This window comes from Phytophthora parasitica (assembly GCF_000247585.1).
Source record: "Phytophthora parasitica INRA-310 unplaced genomic scaffold supercont2.9, whole genome shotgun sequence".
In the NCBI taxonomy this organism is placed as follows: Eukaryota; Oomycota; class Peronosporomycetes; order Peronosporales; family Peronosporaceae; genus Phytophthora; species Phytophthora nicotianae.
The window spans coordinates 455849-459658 of NW_008648995.1; the positions used below are offsets into that span (position 1 = coordinate 455849).

Here is a 3810-nt window from a genome sequence, read left to right on the forward strand (position 1 = left end):
CACAGTTGACAGGAAAAGGCGATAACCAAAGCAAAAAGGTGACAGAGTAACCTGATTTATTGCCCACGAACGGAGCACGCTTTAGATCCTCCGTCGTGTAATCCACCGTGGTCATACTGTAGCATATCGCTGCAAGGGTTAATTTCACTCGAATTCCACTCACCTGCACTATTTCTACAGTTTGTAGTTCTTGTTTTAACCCTTTCGCGGTGCGAGGGCGCATTTTTCGCCTTTAAACACCTTTTACAAAACAAGGTGGGAAATCGTTCTCGAAAAGGGCGTTTTTTTCGCCCTTTTAGCTTTTTCTTCAGCTCTGCATACCGTGTTTTGTTACTACCAATCACAGCACTGAATGCAGTTAGGATAGGGGTAATTTTTGATCCGCCTCGTATTTTATTGCTCCAACGAGCGTTATCGGCCCTATCTACGTGGTCGTACCATCAAGGAAGCTGCCTACTACACGACAGCCAGTCACCAGACCATACAAACGGTAAGACAAATGCATACCTCCAACCTTCCACTTTGCTATAGTGTACTCAAGACTAATGCACACAAGTTTCACAGACGCGGAAGACAAGCTGCTGGTGCAGATCGCGTTCCAGTTCGAAAAGGAGGGCTTACGTGTCACATGGGACTACGTAGCCCGCCAAATGAAGACCAAGCGGTCCGCCCGCCAGCTGAGGCTTCGGTTAGCCAGCCTAATAAGGACGTACGGAAAGGCAATTAGTGGTTTCCCGCCATGTTTTCTTCGCGGCATGTCTTCAAGACGTCTTCTCGGAGCACCACCACAACCACCACCAGTCGTATTGCAACGACCGGTACGACCAGCCTGCCGACCTCCAGCTACTCCGTCGAGTGCTAAAGGTCCCTACGGTGATCACCACGCGCCAGGTTCGTCTTCTTTAAGGAGACGTTATTTTGTGCCGTTTGTGAGACTGACGTTGCGCTTGTTGGGTAGGTGATGACATATCTGCGAGTGCCACGAGTGGCAAAGAGGTGCCGGATAGCAAGGAGAAAGAAATCCAAGGTCGCTGTGATCAAGGTGGAGGTGGCTGTATTGTACGAAGTTGTGGTCATCCACTGGTGGCTATAGCGAAAAGCGCTTCGGGTGAGTTTCAAATTCTCTGTGATATATTTACGTTTACAATACTAACTAAGGTATTTGTGGCACAGGAACTGACTTCGGATCTTGTGGAGATAATCTAGACGATGTCCAAGCTGCTGAGGCAGTTGATATCATTTTTGGAAGTATCAGTGCTCATGACGTCCGCCAACCCGCTGGCCGCACTTATGACAATGCGGGTGAGGTGGTACCGTCTGGCGTTACTCTCCTACTTGCAGCCGTTGACCTACTCGATAAAGCGGACGTATTTCTCGACGTTGGGGCTGGTGTTGGCAACGTGCTTGCGCAGGTAGCGCTTATGACGAACGTCAGAGTGTGCGTCGGGATCGAGCTTCGACGAGACCTCGTCTCTATCGGTGAGCATTGCATGCGACCGCAGCACAGGAAATACCCACGGCTCAGGAAGGTACTACTCAAGCAAGCGGATTGTAGAGATGTTTTGATGTCATAGCATCCTCTCATTTGTGAAGCCACTATTGTCTTTGCTAACATAATTCTATTTGAAGAAGATGCTCAGCTTGTTGTTTCACGAGAGCTAAGTGCAATGCCAGTGGCGTGGATGGTAGTTGCGACGTCGCTCTTCTGCCCAAGGCATCATCACATAGAAGTACATGTTAGCTGGAAGGCAACACTCCATCCAATTTACATATACCGTAAAAACTATGATTCATTTGTTTTACTATATCACACTTGCCGCTCGTCAGTATCTTCGCCACGTCCGCGAGCACCGGTTTCACCACGGCCAGCACCATCAAGCCCAACTTCAGTGCCACGAGGCACATGAGCGGCATTACGAAGTACACGGCTGCCGACTCCACAAGCACCACCAAGCCCTGCTGCACCGCAACCAGCCATACATGCAGTATCACCAAGTCCCCGGGAGCTACCACGACCTGCGCCAGCAACACCAGCAGTATCACTAAGCCCACGGACGCCTGCGTCAGCACAACCGACGTCACAAAGTCTGGTTGCTCCACCACCCAGTCCAGCCGCACCTCCACCAAGTCCAACGGTAGCGTCAGGTCCAACACGGCCTGCACCGTCTAGTTCAAGTGCAGAGTGGCCATCCACGCCAGTATCGCCAACACCACATGCGCCGGATAAACCACGCCCAGTACCATCCAGTCCACGCGCAGTGCCGCCATTCACACAATCACCGCCAAGTCTAAATGTAGAGCCGCCGTCCAAGCCAGAAGCATCGCCAAGTGCACGACCGGCAGCTCCACCACGTCCTGTCACACCCATAACTGCAGCGCCACCAAGTCCTAATGCAGCACCACAAAGTCCACGGGCGCCGGCTCCAACACGACCTGCATCGTATGTCCAAGTGCAGCGCCGCCATCCGCGCCAGCACCACCAAGCCCACGTGTACCGGCTCCACCACAACCTGCACCACCAGGCCCACAGTAAATGGCAAGTCTGTGCGTGGCACTGCCGTTCGGACTGAATGCATCGAGGCCGATAGAATGATCTGCGCGGAGCCCGTCGCCACCGAGCCCGTAACCAATCTGCCGAGCAGCCACCTTCCGTGGTTTTTGTGTTCTAGGTTCATGTTCATCTCTCAGCTTCGCAAGTTCACTGTGACGCCGCACATTTCCTTTATCCGTACACAGGCCATTAGGAAGGTAGGACTGATGAAATTTATCCCAGCATGTAGATGTTGTCGACGGACACATCCACCGTTTCGCGTTTTGATCACGCAGAACCCGACACAAACACACACCGTGTGTTAGACAGTAATTCGTGACCTCGGTCGGATAGCGTCCTTCCCATCAGCACACAATACAGCGTCGGCGTTTTCGGCTCTTCTTAGCGTAAATTTGTCGTGAAGATACTGATGCGCACGTCGTTTCTGCCAGCACTGCAGACTTATTGCCTGGTGTCCGAGATGAAGGTGTATCAACTTGTTCCACGTCTTCGCCGTCCAGCATTCCTCCACTATATAGCATTCTACCGTCACTTGGTGCACCCCTCCACTGGCCGTTCAAAAGCTCACCTACCAACTCCATCAAGAACGATCTGTGAGGGTCACGAGTCGCTGGGTCCGGCTTGACTAGTCGCCATGTAAGGTAGGCGTTCGACCGTGCAACGTCAATAAGAGCAAGGGCCAGCTTCTTGTGCCACCGTTTGAACGAATGGCCATCTGCAGTAGAGAAACGCCCTCGGATTTGGTCGAGGCGATCAACGCCCTGCATGTTTGCGTTGTACTGAGCAACACACTCTGGGGCAGGATAGAACTGCTCAACGGCGCTATGAAATTGGCTATCTAGCCAGTGAATCTGAAAGAGGATGCGTTCTTGCCCTTCTTCACTTGACAGTACACCCTGCCAATAATGTAAGCTGTACCAATAGGTCGGTAAGCCTTAGCTTTCATCCACTTCTCCTTGTTGGGCGAGAATGCCACCAACTTGCTGATGTAGACATCTTGCAACATGATGGGGGGGGGGGGGCGTACGTGCTGGCGTCGTAGGCGCTCCTTGTGCAACACCGGCTTGGGGTGATTCAGGGACAGTATGGTCAATATCAACCTCCCTGCTGACACCACCTCTAAGTTCAGTGTCATCCATTTCGTTTGCTGTACCATCAACAACCACAACATTATTCGCGGCATCGTCCATTACTGGCTCCAACGGGGTCCTACATACCTTTTGAAGTGGCCGTGTCCGTAGCTGGACGTGCCTTCTGCC

General features: G+C 52.2%; 2 protein-coding genes across 2 annotated transcripts; one reads left to right on the forward strand and one right to left on the reverse strand.

Moving 5' to 3' along the window:
* Positions 1-545: 545 nt before the first annotated feature.
* Positions 546-1574, forward strand: PPTG_06235 (hypothetical protein; the record flags this gene model as incomplete). Its single annotated transcript, XM_008900133.1, has 3 exons — positions 546-891; positions 959-1108; positions 1174-1574. The coding sequence occupies 3 exons, from the start codon at positions 546-548 to the stop codon at positions 1572-1574; spliced, it is 897 nt and encodes a 298-aa protein (XP_008898381.1).
* A 233-nt stretch (positions 1575-1807) lies between these two features.
* Positions 1808-2368, reverse strand: PPTG_06236 (hypothetical protein; the record flags this gene model as incomplete). Its single annotated transcript, XM_008900134.1, has 1 exon — positions 1808-2368. One exon carries the CDS (start codon positions 2366-2368, stop codon positions 1808-1810), a length of 561 nt encoding a protein of 186 aa, XP_008898382.1.
* Positions 2369-3810: the final 1442 nt, after the last annotated feature.